Here is a 16,365-nt window from a genome sequence, read left to right on the forward strand (position 1 = left end):
CCTGCCAAAAGTAAATTGACTAACCAAGCCAGAATAAACCAAACTCAAAACAGAAACAATCAGAAAACAAAGGTAAATGTTTCGGAATTGTTGAAGCTTTAACAGCCATTGGGAATATCCAATAAGACGACGAAGTGAGTCCGATACAATGAAGTGAGACCGAAAGTTATTTCGATTGTGGAACCCTTACCAGGGTAAACGTTCTGCAGCCTCTCTTCAGGAAAAGATAAAAGATGTATGATTACAGTCTGTAAAATATGTAAGATATAAAAGGTTCGGAGAATTAGAAGCTGACTTTAGAAAAGTAAGATTAGGTGGATATTCTCTGAAATTTGAAGAAAATATTCACAAGTAAAATGGAAGTCTTTCTGATGTGGCGTATGTTGAAAATAAATGGCATTAAGAAAAGTTCAAAAACTTAAAGGGTACTTCTACCTTTGATCACTAGGAGGGAAAGTTAGAGATGGTTTTGTTAAGTCCTTAAATGTGCAGGGTGACGCTACTCAAATCATTCCCTAGGGCCACTCGCAGAAAGAGAATATTAAAGTTGGGCTAGACTCATACCCAGCAGAACAATTCACAGAATCTTAATCTGTTAAGCTGGAAAGGACATTAAAGAACACCTAGTCCAGCCCCCTCATTTGACAGATATGGGAACTGAGATGCAGAGGGACTGAGTCATTTGTCTAATGTTATGCACTTGGTGACAGGCTGGAATAGAAATATGGTTTCTCGATCCCTGGTCTGAAGTTTTTTCTGCTATGGAATATTGACTAATCCGGGGCATCTCTATGCTCACTCAAAGCCAAAAACTATGTTATTCATAACGTGGGTTGCCTTCTTACAGAGGTATGTGGGTTAAATAGAGCTAAATGCCATTACAACTATTGTGGTTATTTGAGCTTGCTGACTTGATCTACCTACTGGGGATCTACCTTCAACCACGAAGACCTGCAAAGGAGTCCACTGTCCTGTAATGCAATATTGTTACTTTGAGATCGAAACAATTATGTGAAAGTTCTTGCAAGAAAAGTTCTCTTTTAGACCCCCTTGTATTCTTACCATTTCCCTAAGTAATGGTACCTCATCTTGGAGAAGAATGGAGCTTAGATATCCAAATACGCTGGGCTGAACCCAGCCGGCCATTGTTGATGTTTCCATGTGGAGATAATCAGGGAATAGAATCTTCTAGTCTATGGCTATGTTTAGTTTATGTCATGGAGAAGAGAAGGAGACTGTCTATCAGGGTGGAAAATAACAAATGATAATTTTAATCAATTAAACATTTTGCCTATAAAATTGGACTATTATTGATATATCCATTAATAGAAATGCTTTTTTCCATACAGTAATCCCATGTAGGCTACTCGTACGGTCATTAGCATTTAATGCTCCTGATATTTCATGATAAATATTTACTTTCAAGTTAGAAAGAAAAAACTCACATATTTAAAAAAAGAGGAAGGTACCTCAAATCTGTTATGTTTTACATCATTTTCTTTCTATTTGATTCTTCTTTTAGGTTTAGAATAGATGTATATTGAATACATTTTTAGGCCAAATTCCCAAAGGCTAAGTATTGGATCAACATTTTTTGGAGGCTGATGCTAGATACCATCATAGAATGAACTCCTTAGATATAATACAAAATGTGAACTGTAATTGCAATTATGCTTATATAATAAATAACTTAGTAATCAGATTTTAAAAGTTTGACATCATGGTACAGGAATGAATATTCATATTATTGTCAATCTATATCTCTATTTCTCAATTTAACGGCTTAAAGATTCTTATTTGTTTTCTGTGTAAGCTTACCAGCTTTCACAATCTTCTCTAATTTTGCAACACTGCTCTTCCAATACTTATAGCACATAAGGAAATTTTAATTCTAAGTTATATCCGTACATTCAAAATGAATATTCAAATATTAAACAGTACATTAGGATGACCTTTCTTGTTGGCACATCCCTTCTTTGCTGATTGCACATGATAGTAACCTACAAAAGAAACACATGATGATGACAATGACATAGGTTTGCGGCTATTTGACTTTCCAAAGGCCAAAGAGGAAGCTATCGTTGAAACCAAACAGTAAATCCTGGCCAAATATAAAAATTGAAGTCAAACTTCACTACGTCTCTAATTCAGAGTTTGGTAGAACATTTCAATAAGCACAACTTATTTTTTCTTTATAGTTTATTCTTTTCATCCTTTTCTGAAGAAATAACTAGACATTTTAAACTGAAATCCATGAATTCCTCTGAGAGCCACAAGATGGTGCTATAAAGTGGCATTTAGAAAATTTTGACAAACCATATGACTTCTAGGAGCAAATACTTATTAGGCACGGTCACATAATTATCATTTAACAATATCAGCTATAGATAAATGGTATTTTAAAAAGGCAATAGTAAACCAAATTTGTTAAAATAAAGGAAGTATACCTTTACTCTTAATGTTGTTTTAAAATATTCTGTCTCATAAATCATATTTTTGTTGACTCTGTTTTCAACAGAGTGTTTTAAGAATATTTTGTGAGAAGATTAAGAATGGAATTTGGATCTCAACAAGGCTAAATCATATTAGAGAAAGTACTGGACTGATTGGAGACCAATCCCTGCTCTCCACCTGAATTGCTGTAACCAGTCTTCTTTCCATCTCTTCCAGCGGTTCTCAATCAAGGGCAATTTTGCCCTCGGCAGGTCTTTGGCAACGTCTGGAGACATTTTTGGTTTTCCCAGCTGCAAGGGTGGGGATGGAGGGAGCTGCTACTGGCATCTAGTGTGTAGAGGCCAGGGATGCTGCTAAGGGTCCTACAGTGCACAGGACAGCCCCTCACAACAAAGAATTATATTGCTCAAAATATAACAGTGCCAAGGTTGAAAAACTGACCTATTCATTCACTTCCTTGTTGTTGGTTTGTTTGTTTATTCATTAATTTGTCCTCACATTCATTCACTGATGCATATACTTATCCACCATCAGTCCATGAATTCATTTCGTCAATACATTTTTACAATGTGCCTACCATGATTCAAGACTGGACTAAGGGCTGTAATGGCTCATGCCTGTAACCGCAGAACTTGGGAGGCAAGGCAAGAGGATTTCTTGAGGCCAGGAGTTTGAAATCAGTCTGGGCAACACAGTGAGACTGCATCTCTAACAAAATTAAAAATTAGCTTGGTGTGGTGGCGTAAGACTGTAGTCCCAGCTACTTAGGTGGCTGAGGAGGGAGGATTGGCTTAGCCAAGAAGGGCAAGGCTGCAGTGAGCCATAATCATACCACTGTACTTCATCCTGAGCAGCAGCAACCCTGTATCTAAAAACAAAAAAAAAAGATACAAAGATAAGGACTATCCTGTTTCTACTTAATCTGACAGGAGAGAGAGGTGCTTATGAAATAATCTAAACAATAATATGATGTGATCAGTGTTTCATTTCTAAGTGTAAGATGTTCTGGGAACAAAGAAATTATTTAATGAATCCTAGGAAAGAGGATAGAATTGAGGAAGTCTTCACAGAGATGGGGGTTGTTTATTGGATGGGTGGGTGAGGCCATGGAATGAAATTTTGAGCAAAGCACAAGCAAAGTCAGAGCCATGTAACAGTTTAAATTGTTGGTGAGCAGGTACTGTTAGGGTATGAAATTAGAATGAGGAGGGTTGGGAAAAGGAATGGAGAAAATACTTAAAAAATTGGGCAGGGCCACTCTGGGAAGGGCCCTGGACTTTATCCTCCAGGCATGTAAAGTTTAAAATAGGATCGGCGCAGTGGCTCATGCCTGTAATCCTAGCACTTTGGGAGGCTGAGGACGGTGGATCACTTGAGGCCAGGAATTTGAGACCAGCCTGACCAACATGGCGAAACCCATCTCTACTAAAAATACAAAAATTAGCTGGGCGTGGTGGCGCAAGTCCATAATCCCAGCTACTCAGGAGGCTGAGGCATGAGAATCCCTTGAGCTTGGGAGGCGGCATTTACAGGGAGGCAAGGCTGCAGTGAGCAGAGAGTCTTCCACCACACTCCATCCTGGGCAACAGAGCAAGACTCTGTCTCAAAAATAAATAAATAAATAAATAAAATTTAAAAATAAATAAATAAAATAGAAGAGTGATATTAGACATGTAATAATTACCCTCTTTAGGCCTGGGTTTCATACCCTTAATGTGAGAAACATGTCAGGTTTCCTCTAGCTTTAAACCATGTTTTATAATTAGACGGTCAATCCATTAGATATATTACATACTGTATACTATTAGATTTATATTACAACTTTCAACAAAATCACATCTATAAAGAACATTTTTTAATATATAAAAACTGTGTTGTCACAGACATTTACTTTCATTATGATGAGCAAAATATTATATATTCCTATTAACATATTTGGTGTTTGTTTTAAGACTGGACATACTTGAGGAGATCAAGTTATTCTACAGAATACAGTCTTCCAGGCCAGGCACTGTGGCTCACGCCTGTAATCCCAGCACTTTGGGAGACTGAGGCGGGTGGATCACAAGGTCAAGAGATCGAGACCATCCCGACCAACATGGTGAAACTCCATCTCTAATAAAAATACAAAAATTTGCTGGGCATGGTAGTGAGCACCTGTAGTCCCAGCAACTCTGGAGGCTGAGGCAGAAGAAGCACTTGAACAAGGGAGGTGGAAGTTGCAGTGAGCCAAGATCGCGCCACTACACTCCAGCCTGGCGACAGAGTAAGACTGTCTCAAAAAAAAAAAAAAAAAAAAAAGAATACAGTCTTCCAGTTGGTTTATTACTACGTCAATTGAGGTTGCACCCAGGATAAATTTTTAAAACATTTTTCCCTCCAACTTCTCTACTCTTGTACTTTTATCAATAAATTTTAGACAGTCTAATTAGATACAACTAGTTTAACAAGTTTTATAGTTTGAAAAATTTCTTCAAAAGTATTAGTGTTTTATAGAAATAAAACTGTGGAGAGTCCTTTGTGTCTTACATTAACAAATAAAGAAAACCTGATATGAAAAGTTGTGTGGATTTTATTTGAGTAAAATCAGTAGTCATAAAATGAATATTTGATATAATTTGATTCTGATTTACAAAATGTATTTTCATTACATATTTTTGATTATATGTTTTTATATTTATAATTTAAATTTGGCTTTAAAATAGGAGTGGCTGAAGCCACTGCTGCAGACAGTTCTGTACTCATTCAGAACTTAAGGTCACAGAATAGATCAAAGGGAGTAACATGAGATATAAGTAAAAAAAAAAGAAGGATGAGGGTGCAGAGAACAAAAATGGGCCCCATATCTAATTAAAATACAGAAAACCCAGAAATCTCCTATAAGGAACACATCTATCCTTTTGCTTAAAATAGAAAAATGAAAATACCGATGTTTAAACTCACAGAGGTATTGGGAAGAGCAGGGTTGTATTACAGTCTTCAGAACTGGTTAATGATACAGTAACTGAGCCACTTTCATTCTTGCATGTTGTTTGAACTGTAATTACCTGCCCTATTTGATTGCATCTTTTGGAATCCTCCTTTCTCCTTCCCCCAAATCTTGATCGTTATGGTTTCTTTACCACATTTCCTCCAGTATTAATTCAAGTCTTTGATGGAACATTTCAGATTTGAATATTCATATTTATTTCCTCTACAGAAATTAAGACCCATTCAATAATTTACAAAGTAATGTGGATTTTCCACAGCACTTGCTTTTTTTTTTTTTTTTCCCCAGATAGGGTCTCGCCCCTGGGCTCAAACTACCCTCCCACCTCACCTCCTGAGTAGCTGGGGACTACAGGTGAGCACAACCATGCTTGGCTAATTTTTGGACTTTTTTTTTTTTTTTTTAGAGACGGGGTCTCCAAATGTTGCCCAGGCTGGTCTTGAACTCCTGAGCTCAAGCAATTTGCCCGCCTTGGCCTTCCAAAGTGCTGGGGTTACAGGCGTGAGTCACCGTGCCCAGCAGTGCTTGCATTTTGAGACCACATAATAGATCTCTTTTCAAGAGAAAGGGTTAATTTTCAAAAGATAAGAACATTGTATGATGTTATAAAAAAGGGGTTCAAGCCCAAGAAAAGTGTTTGAACTAGTTTGTGGTTTTGAAGGGACCTTAGGTTTCAGGCACAGGATGTGGAAGAAGCAGATAAGGGCAGATGGGCGTTGAAAAGTGCAGGACTGTGGGACACCCAGCTCTCCACCCCAACCCCCTGCTTCCATCAGCCACTCTGCTTTCATCTCTACTGTCTTATTTCAGGTGAGGTGTAATTTTTTTTGAGGCAGGGTCTTGCTCTCCTGGGCTGGGGTGCAGTGGTGTGATCACAGCTTACTGCAACCTCGACGTCCTGGCCTCAATCCATCCTCCTGCCTCAGCCTCTCCAAAGCACTGGGGTTACAGATGTAAGCCACTGCACCAGGCAGAGGCAGAATTTGAACAAAGGGTTATGAGGAGACGCCAGGTGATCTCTAAGGTCCCTTCTGCCCTGTAGGGGCAGGGAATTTTTGCTTTCAAATCTTTGACATGAGCATTGACCTTTAAGCTAAAAGTGTTGAATAATAACTGAGAGACACAGGATAGGATAAAGAAAACATGCAGGCTGGGCACGGTGGCTCATTCCTGTAATCACAGCACTTCGGGAAGCTGAGGCAGGCCAACTCCTTGAGTTCTGGAGTTCAAGACTAGCCTGGGCATCATAGCAAAACCCCGTGTCTACAAAAAAGACAAAAATTAGCAAGGTGTGGGAGCACGTGCCTGTAGCCCCAGCTATTAGCCAGGTGTGGTGGCACCTGCCTGTAGCCCCAGCTACTCAGGAGGCCTAGGTGGGAGAATCACCTGAGCCTGGGAAGTAGAGGCTGCAGGGACCCATGGTCAGCCACTGCATTCCGTCCTGGGCAAGAGCGAGAGTCTGTCTCAAAACATAAATAAAAACAAAAAACCATGGTTTAAAAAAAAGGCATCAAAATAAAAGTTTTTAAAAAAGCAAAAGCACCAACAAATTAATCTTTACCCCTTCTTCCTAAGAAATTAAATATTTTTTATTTAAATGTAATGAAACGGTACATTCAAAAAAGTTAAATTCCTTCCAACACTGAGCTATATAGTAAAAACCAAACAAACTAGCAGGAAAACCTGAGTTTGAGTGTCCTGCAGAGACGGGGCTTGGAGATCTACCCAAGAGCAGGAGAACTGGTTCTCTCCATAAGGGGCTCCTTTTCAAAACAAGGGGTGCCTCTGAACACCCACCTGAATTAGGACGTGGCAAACATGACACGCAGGCTTTCGTTCTGGGTCTCTGATTTCCGTGCATATAGGACCTTCCCCTCTTGGTGTCAGTAAGAGTTGCCATTCATTTGCATATACATAGGGACATTAAACAACAACAGCCCTACAAAAGTGTGGAGAGCCTGACTGGCCACTGCTGGACTGACACAAGATATTGGCAGTTACCATTCACGGGTTGGCATTTTTAAGTAAATATTTATAGATAAAACTTCATAAAACAACAAAAATTCACGTTACTTAGGGGAAAACGTGTCTAAGCATTCCCAGCATTGTTTGAATATAATGATACATTTTGTGAATTTTAGTAGCTTTGGAAATAATCTTAAGGTCATCCCAAAAGTTAAAACAAATTTTCAGCAGAAATTCAAAGTCTATTTTAGGAATTGTTTTTCATCTGCAATATAACTAATAGTTATGAAAAAACAGCGTTGGAGAGAGGCTCTTGGAAACACTTTATTTCATCTGCATTATGCCCAGGTCCGTTAATAAAGGAAAGCACAACTGAATGACCACATGGAAGGTATAAAAAAACAAATAATGAATTAAGGGGCGAGTGGATCATAGGCTTTTAACTTTTGGCTAGTTACATGAGATATTCCAGCTGTGAATGCATAGCAAGCGATTCCATTTTAAGCTAATAACTATGCTTACATTTTAGCCTATTGGTCTTTTTTGAAAGAGACATTGGCAGACTAAGGAGAAAGACCCCAATCCATACTGTGTAAAGGGAAAGTGATTTCAAAAATATTAAGGTGAAAAATAAATGGTTAATTTTCAAAATTCTATGGTTTCCCACATCCCTCCTTCCTCCAGACAAAAATGGCTAGTGATCATTTCATGTAATTAATACACAGGTGTGTGGGGAGTGGAGGTGTTTCTGTTAGTATGCTATCACTTTTTTCTGGACATCAAGCTACTTTTCTTCACTTAAATTAATAGCACAGCTTCTGTCGCTCCAAACTAATAATGGTAGCAGTGAAATCTATTTGCTATTTTAAAAAAATGACTAGTGGAACACATATTTCATAATATCACATGATAAAACAATTTAAAATATACAGGTAATTAAAAACACTTTACTGTCCTACAATGACAACTAAGGTCACTTTTAAAAATCTCTTATTTATCAGACTACATTTATACGAAAGAAGAAATAAATTTTTTTGTGTGTTCCATGAGGGAAGAAAATAGAATGAAGTCTGACATAGTGCAAAAATGTGATTAAAGTGAAATTTTCAAAGAAAAAAACTGCAATAAGAATTAGACTTCTGTCTTTCTAAGGATAATTCTCTACTCATGGTTTCCTGAACACAAACAAATGCTACACCAAAAAAAGAAAAAAACAACAACAACAGAATATAGATAGTATTAATTAGGAGGTTCTTTAAAAACATTTCAAAATTCCACAGCACAACAGGAAACCTAATTTTCATACTCTGAAATGTATCAGGTAAGTAGAGTGGATTCTTTTCCTTGTTCCAATAAGGTTTTGCCACCTTCTTTTTTTTCTTTCTTTCTTTTTTTTTTTTTTTTGAGACAGAGTCTTGCTCTGTCCCCCAGGCTGGAGTGCAGTGGCACGATCTTGGCTCACTGCAAGCTTCGCCTCCCAGGTTCAAGTAATTCTCGTGCCTCAGCTTCCTGAGTAGCTGGAATCACACGCATGCACCACCACACCTGGCCAAGTTTTGTATTTTTAGTAGAGACAGGGTTTCACTATGGTGGCCAGGCTTGTCTCAAACTCCTGACCTCAAGTGATCTGCCTGCCTTGGCCTCCTTAAAGTGCTGGGATTACAGATGTGAGCCACTGCGCCTGGTTTGCCTTCTTTTGAAATAAATTGGCTGTCTTCTATCTATGGAAGTCTAGAAACTCTTGAACAGAGTATGAATTATATGTCTCCACTGGCCTGGAAATTTCTACCCTTGACATTGTTGGTTTTGTTGCCCATGTCGGGGGCCAGAAGAGAGGATGCAGGCAGGGCAGAGTGGCACGGTTTCCTCTCAGGCCTACAATCAGAAACAGGTTGGCGCAAGGGAACAATCCCAGGGCCAGGATCAGGGTGAGGTCAGTGAGGCTGAGTTGAGAGGCAAGTGCAGGGTCGGATCCTGTCTTTACTTAAGATTTTGATACTTTGTTCACCACATTTCTTTTCTGCATTAATTTTTATTTTTAAAAATGTTGCATCCCTGAGTTTTTTGGCACCTACTTACATTTGTGCCCAGGGTGAATGCCTCATTGACCTCATCCTTGTCCTAGCCCTGCTCAACCAGTACCTGGGCTGTGGGCTCAGGTAGATCCGTGAGGCCACAGCAAGCACAGCCTCTCCCTTTTACCCTCTTCAGCTCAGATGGGCCAGGAAAGTCTTCTACAAGAGCTAAGTTCTCCCTGCTTGCAAAAATGAAAACAAAGGGTAAAGAAAAATGTCCTCTTTGTCTAACAGGAAGCCAATGGGAGTGTTACGGAACAGCAGTTGTAGATAGAACTGACCGGTGGGAGTTTCAGTTTGTCTCTATTCTAGGGTTTTTATCTTTCTGGACAGGAACAAAAGAACTAATGCCCACAAGGTGAATTTAGCAGAAGAATCAAGGAGTCAGAATAATACATTTATTCAAAAAGTAGGAAGACTCCCTCCAAAGAATGCTAAGTTAAATAAAAATGAGAGACTTGAGATGCACACACAAATATTACATAAAGCTCTTTTATGTAGCGAAATGGGCAGGATTACATGCGGTACACCTAAAGTAAGCGATGGTAACTTTCCATTCTTGAAGAGAACAAAATAATACTTTCAATCGTATCGCTAAACTTCTCATGAGACAGGTTGGTATGTGTCTCCTTGTATTTTCCAAAGATACATACTTACCGTCCTCAGGCAGGCGCCAGATGCTGCCCCCCACAAAGAACACTGGGGCCCTGCTTCTCTCCATTTGTGTTTGAAGCGAGTAGAGTGGAGAAAGGGATGCTTTCAGAAATGTTATCTTACTTAATGTCCCCATAGCCTGTAGCTCTGTAAGGAACAGTCTCACGGGGAGAGAGAGAGGATTAGGAGCCATGGGGGAAAAAGCTTTCCTTCTGGCAGTTTCTACAGCTAGAACCATGAAGCCCCTAGGTGTCACACTGTTTTCTCTGGAGGAATATAAGACTAGATGTAATATTATTACACCGTCTCATTTAGCAAGTAGTATCATCATCCGATTGTTTGGAAAGGTGAAATACAGGGGATTCTGGTTCTTTGCCCTACCATGGAAGGAACATTTGACACCACAGTACTTTTTTTGGAAAACGGAAGCTAAAGCTAGAGGCCAAAAAAGCTCTCAAAAGGGAAGATGAAGAAAGTTAGGAATATTGGTCTGGTTAAAAAGCTCTCAAAATTATGTAGTGAATGCTGACATTAGATAGGTATTGCTCTTTAGGTAATAACATGGATATGTATCTACTTTATGCATTTTTATGCAGATTTAGTAGGAAAAAAACCCTAAATATATATTTAATTCCATAGGATCCCAGTGCATTTTGAGGATTTAAACAGATAAGCCAACCTCAAAGGGACTGATTCTTGCAACTAAAACACAGACACCTCTGGGGTGAAATGTGGCAACAGTTTGACAGGCATAGCAGTAGCTTAGGCCAGAAAGGATTTATCCAATTAAAATTATGGGATGAATTTTGGCTGGCAGAATGTAATTACCAGCCTTGGAATGGATCCAGGATCCTGAGGTTAACACCCCTCCTCTTGCCAACAACCCTCCTACCTGCCAACACTCCGAGATGGAGAAGGCTGGATCTGACATAATCGCACATAATACTGTTGTGACATCTAAGTACAATGATGATGATGTGAGAAGCATCATGAACCTGATTTTTTTTAACACTCATTATGTTACTTATTTTTATGCCACATTAGGCTAGAAACCAAATGTCCACATAAATGTTAATTTCCTCAAATCTGTGTTTAAAAATTATAATTAGAAAATAAAAAATAGATTTAAAAATTAATTTATTCCGTCAAAGTAGTTATTTAGTGATTATTTCACTACAGGAACAAAATTGGATCAAAATGGTGACATTTAATCCTTGCTACACGAAAAAAAAAAAGCAGGTCCTGATTTTTTGGAAGCGAAATGTGTTTTCAAGGTTGAGTGGCCTAGAAAAAAAGGAAATGCGGAAGCCTGTTTCATATTCGTTGTAAGTTTGACTAAATGGGTATGCACAAGGACTGCTTTTGTCCCGGGGTAGGTCCAGTTCACAGTCGACGGGGGGCCACTAATCCTTCAGGAGGGGATTTGCTAGAAGGGTGTGTGTGACTGCATGTGTCCCTTGCAAGGAAACCAGAGAAGAGCCCCCTGCTGGTGCATGATCAATAGGCAAAGACCTGATCATTAGATTCCAATGCCCCTTTAAAGTCATTAACTGACTAGAGAATTGCGGAGGGTTTGGCGATACAGAAGAGCAGACGAAGAGGCAACACTGAGAAGAAACTGAAGCGTTCAGGGACGCCAGGCACGTGGTGCCGGGTCAGGGAGGGAGAGGCAGAGCCAGCCCGGGCGGTGTGCGGCTGGGGTGGGGCGCGCTCCGGGCGCCCGGGAGGCGGAGTCGGCGGCGGAGGCTGCGCGCGGGCCACGCGCGGCGGCGACTCGGGCTAGGCAGCCGCGTTGCCCCACTGCCCTTCGGTGCGCGCAGGTCCGCTCCCCTTCCAAAAACTGCGGAGCGGGAGGCGCGGCCGCTAGTTCGAGAGCTCGGCCGGGGCAGCGCAGCCGCCGGCCGCCCCTCACTCCCGGGCGCCACAACCCCGCGCCCTCGCCGCTGCTGCGTCCCGCGAGACCTGTGTGGAGTCCGGGAGTCACTTCGGATTCCCTTTCAGCGCACGTGGTCCTGGGACACTCCACCCAGGAACCCAGGCGGAACCGCCCAGGGATTCCTAGCAGCGGGGTTCTGGCCGCAGCACGCGTTGCAGCAGCCTGGCGAGCCTCCTTGCGGCCTCCAAGTGCCGGTGGGGTGCGTGCGCAGGGGGCAGGTGAACTGCTGCACTTTGCACTTGCTGGGCTAGGTTCTCTGGGGTTGGGGAGGCGCGGAGGCGGAGGACGGTCGCGTGTTTGATCTATCACCAGAGGTCATCCAATGGTAATTGAAGGGATGGGCTAGGAAGACTAGGATCTCCCTGTCCCAAACACAGAGTGTTTTGGGGGGCTTGCGTTTGGGTCACTTTCTGAGCCTGGTACTGCCGCTCATTTCAGCTTCGCTGTGAAGGTGAATTTTTCTAACACCATCTTTGTGTGATTTAGCTGTCCACAGGGAATCAAAATGTGGAATGAGAGGATGAAACTAATCCTTTCTTTTGCACTGTTAGGGGTTGCCATAAACACCATTTGTTAAAAAGCATAATTATGTTGGGAAAGTGCCTGATGAGACAATTAAGCTGCATAAACACACTGAAAACAAATGAAAACCAGAAGACGCCCACACCCCTTGTGTAAAGCAATTTTTTGTTTACATAGAAACGAGAGGTCTGGGCTGATTTATTACAACAATGTTATTAATATCTAGAAAAACCTAATGACAGACTTTTTATGAATTTTCAGTGATGAGACGATGGACATGATATGAAAACCTGCCTGCAAACCTGAGCTAGCTACGAAGCCTGAGCTCTCTCTAGGTTAAGATGATTAGGCCAACGAATGATCCTGGCGAACAAGCCAGCGGATTTATTCAGGGAGAGCGCCATTACTTGCACCAGAGCACTTTTAGCTTAAACTCTAAAGTTTAAAGCGTATCTCAGAGTTAGACCACTGTGGTTGATATCCCTCACGCAGGGAACATTACCTGTCAGAAAACGACCCTCATCAAACATTTGTTGAATGAATTCATGAGGGCCTCATCCATTTTTAGTTATGATATTTAAAAGAGACCAACGTTATGAGGTGCTGAACTTGAAGAGGGAAATTGTTTTCTTATTATTTTAAGATATTTTAATTCCTTTAGATCGTGAATATCATTTGAGGTATGGAAAAATGAGTCAAAAATGCTATTCTAGAGTACTAAAAAGAAAGCAACCTCCAAAACCTGTGTAATTAATCTATTTTCAACAAAAATCACATTTTTGATATTATTGAGTAATATATATCAGAATACGTGTCATCTTTCAAGTTACAGAATTTTGTAAAAAGACTTTAAACTGATTTAGAAACTTTGGTGGAACAAGGAGGAACTTAGACAATTGTCATGTAAACCATCCAAATGGCTTCCTTGTTTATTATACAAATAATGTCCATGGCGTGGCCTGTAGATACTTTTTCATTCTTGCCACAAGAATTTCTTTTATAAGAATCCACATATTAAATAATCTTCCTCGTTTCCTTTTTCTGCATTTCCCCAGTAAGTCTAGTTTAACAACAACAAAAAATCATACCTATTTGTAAAATAGTACAGACCTTGAAAACAGGGATAAGGCTAAGGAAAACTATGCTTAAAATGGGATAACACACTTTAATGAAAAACTTTCACATACATGATGGAATTCATACTGAGGACCCTGCCAGGTATTTTCCAGTGTCGTTACAAGGTTCATATGTATGTGACCGTGTACACATTGTTTCTTATTTTAGTCAATCTGGGGATTTTATGCTTTAGAATTTTTCTAGGAATGAAATAGTAAAGTGCTCATATTATGACTGCTTCATTTCCAAAAAGTTCTGATTTTTTTATAGTTAAAACATGAAAATATGAATGAACTCTAGAGACACATAAGAATTTTTCTCCTATTCCAGAAAAATCATGTCTTCTTCCAGAGTGGGACTCCGTTTGGCTGCCTGTTTACTAAACATTTCAGAAGCCAGAAGAAAATACATTGTTGAGAACATAGCAAAAGCAGCTCTTCTTGACAAAAATGGTAGGAAAAGCAGACAATTGAAGCTGAATATTGTAGTGTTTTGATAATATAGTAATTTTTGTACTGTGCACACTGTATCTACAGAACACTTTTCTTCCTTTCTTCCTGAATTTTCCTCCTTGTTCTTGAGCTGTTGCAGCTCTGCACAACTCTAGGATACTGAGATAGCTCAGTTACTCAGATGTGCACATATGCTCTTTTCTAAATGTCTGCATACGCTCAGCAGCGCAGCTCTTAACATTTGCGTGTGAGTCTCTGAGATGCGTGTTGTTCAGGATATTGACAGGCTCCTGGGGAGGATGTATTTACCTAAAAGTATAATGTTTCCCTCATGGGTCGTTTATTTGATCATTAATAGAATGAGCATAATCGTACCTTATGCTTTTTATCGAGCAGGTTAAATGAAAAATAAACTTGCCAAATACCAACTACTTTTCAAAGCACTCCTGCCAGCAAAGCCCATGCAATCATTACAGTATTATTATTTCTACCCTCTTTTCTCTGTATAGAGACTGTTAGGCAAGTGCATTTAAATGATATGCGTAAGATCACTCAGCAATTTGGTGACAGAAGAGTGGAACTCATGCCTCCTTATTCCCTTGGCCAGTATTACTATGAAGGATACTGCTCTTTTTTTCACCCTTCTTAAAATGTTCCTGTAATGACACATGGTTAGATATTATTTGTCTTTACTTTCACTCACACTAACACACACAACAGTATATATAGTCGTTTAAATAGAATGCTTGTTATTAAATCGATAACTTTTTGGCAACAAGTGAAACCAGCCCTAAAGCGTTTCAGACAGTAAATTTTAATTTCCGATTGTCATTTTTAATGTGGTTACTGTTTTTCATATGAAAGAAGTGTTTTCCCCCAACCCATCTTAACTGTGAGCATATTTAAGTTACTGTCTCGCAACTTTGCAGAAGCCAGAAATGTCTATGAAAATTCCTGATAATTGCTGATAGGAAAACTCCTTTGGAGTTGGTATGCAGCTGTGATTTTGCATGCTTTTTGTGGAAAGAGCCAGCTCGGGCTCTTCATTGTCAGACACAGTACACCTAATGGGATTGGGTTGCCTGTCTCTGTGATTAAGTAAATGTGCAGAGACATTTGTGGAAGACACACACTGATGGATGCCTGGGTCTCAACTCACAGTTTTTATCAGCTTATTAGTGGCAGCAGCTCAAATGGAATTATAGCTATTATACTCCATTACAAATACCAAACAATTTACTTCTGCTGAGATTCACACTGACAGCTCCTCTTGCCAGCAGTAATTTTTTTTTCTATATGCATGCTTAAGAAATTGCAGGAGAGAGTAGTATTTTATTCTTTCAGCATTTGATTCAATTGAATCATATGAAACTGAGAATAAAAGCTTTTCAGGAGAAGATTTAGGATGAAAAAAAATTGAATCATATCTCTTTTTTTCCAGGAGTTAGAGTATGTTGAAAAACTACATAAAATAGGAGGTTGCATGATCTTGTTCTTCATCTTTTATAGTTTTCAAAATGCAAGGAAGGTAGCACTAGTTAAGAAAATGAACCTTTTTTTTTTAACAAATATTTTAAAGGCATTTTTTTAAGTGAGTGGAATAAAACTATATAAACTGTATTTTTTTTCTAATTAAGCAATGTGAGCACATTTAAATGGCCTAGAAAGGTCTTAGGTAAAGGAATCTGAGTTATAAATTTTAGACCTACACCAGGGCAGGACTCTATAGATGCTCATTTGGCCATGAGTGAGTGACATACATATGTTTATCTTCTCACATTATTAAAATTAATAGTGTAGGGCTGTTGTAAGCTCTGTAGTTCCTGGGTGTAACTTGTTTTTCCTTTCCTCTGAAAAGATTAATTGTTAAGCTGCCAGGGGACAGGGAGACAAGGTATAATAGCATAACCAAAGGTTTAATTACCGCCTGAAAACTTTTGTCCTTCACTTTGAATTTGTTTTTGTAGGCATAAGGGGTACTTTTAAGGAGCCTGGACCATGCTTGTAAACTTCAAAAATAACTCTAGGGCTATGTATGGCTGCCACACAAGGGATTGGCAGCTTTCTCCTCCAGGTTACACATATTCAAGAGAGTCACAAACCACCAAAAGCTGGAAGTTGTTAACATCTGAAGGCTGTTGGTGGCCTCCGAAAAGGAGATGGTGGACTCAGAACAGTTTCTAATGGACAGGTGCATGCGTC

The 16,365-nt window shown here is 39.7% G+C and overlaps 1 protein-coding gene across 2 annotated transcripts in view; it reads left to right on the forward strand.

Moving 5' to 3' along the window:
* Positions 1–11,853: 11,853 nt before the first annotated feature.
* LOC105535442 (formiminotransferase N-terminal subdomain-containing protein) overlaps positions 11,854–16,365 on the forward strand; it is a 100,705-nt gene continuing 96,193 nt past the window's right edge. The window contains exons 1-2 of one of the 2 annotated variants that reach the window (XR_001005427.1): positions 11,854–12,291; positions 14,042–14,163. Coding sequence is in view for 1 of the 2 variants with exons in the window: in XM_011974551.1 (XP_011829941.1) it covers positions 14,049–14,163 (115 nt within the window). In the remaining variant the exon portion in view is untranslated. The remainder of the gene's footprint in view (positions 12,292–14,041; positions 14,164–16,365) is intronic. The other variant, XM_011974551.1, reaches the window with a different exon arrangement.

Source organism: Mandrillus leucophaeus, unplaced genomic scaffold, assembly GCF_000951045.1.
Source record: "Mandrillus leucophaeus isolate KB7577 unplaced genomic scaffold, Mleu.le_1.0 Scaffold146, whole genome shotgun sequence".
NCBI lineage: Eukaryota > Metazoa > Chordata > Mammalia > Primates > Cercopithecidae > Mandrillus > Mandrillus leucophaeus.